General features: G+C 44.3%; 1 pseudogene across 1 annotated transcript in view; it reads left to right on the top strand.

Moving 5' to 3' along the window:
- The window catches only part of TEOVI_000345700:pseudogene, a 533-nt pseudogene extending 321 nt beyond the window's left edge, over window positions 1-212 (top strand). Inside the window, exon 2 of the mRNA in view lies at window positions 3-212. Coding sequence covers window positions 3-212 — 210 coding nt within the window. The remainder of the gene's footprint in view (window positions 1-2) is intronic.
- The last annotated feature ends 79 nt before the right edge of the window (window positions 213-291 follow it).

The following is a 291-nucleotide window of genomic DNA, read 5'->3' as shown; positions in this document are numbered from 1 at the left end:
TCGAATTCCCACAGAAAAAGGACGATATGTACTTTCAGGCCGCTCTGAAAGCGAAACGACAACAACAACAACAACAACAAAACAGGGTTCCTCCGAGCAGGGCTCGATGTTTCACATGCGGACGATTTGGGCATTATAGTAACACTTGTCGTGTATTCAAACATAAACTGAACACACGTCAAAAAAGAGACATTCGGCCCCAGAAGCAATGAATTTGGGGGCCGTTAATATTTCCCTACCCATACTCCACCACAAGGGAAAAACTAACACAACGGAGAAAGAGTCATACAG

This window comes from Trypanosoma equiperdum, assembly GCF_001457755.1.
Source record: "Trypanosoma equiperdum strain OVI genome assembly, contig: ctg_753, whole genome shotgun sequence".
Lineage (NCBI taxonomy): Eukaryota > Euglenozoa > Kinetoplastea > Trypanosomatida > Trypanosomatidae > Trypanosoma > Trypanosoma equiperdum.
The sequence above is the reverse complement of the archived record's forward strand: the minus strand, read 5'-3'. Positions and strand labels throughout refer to the sequence as shown.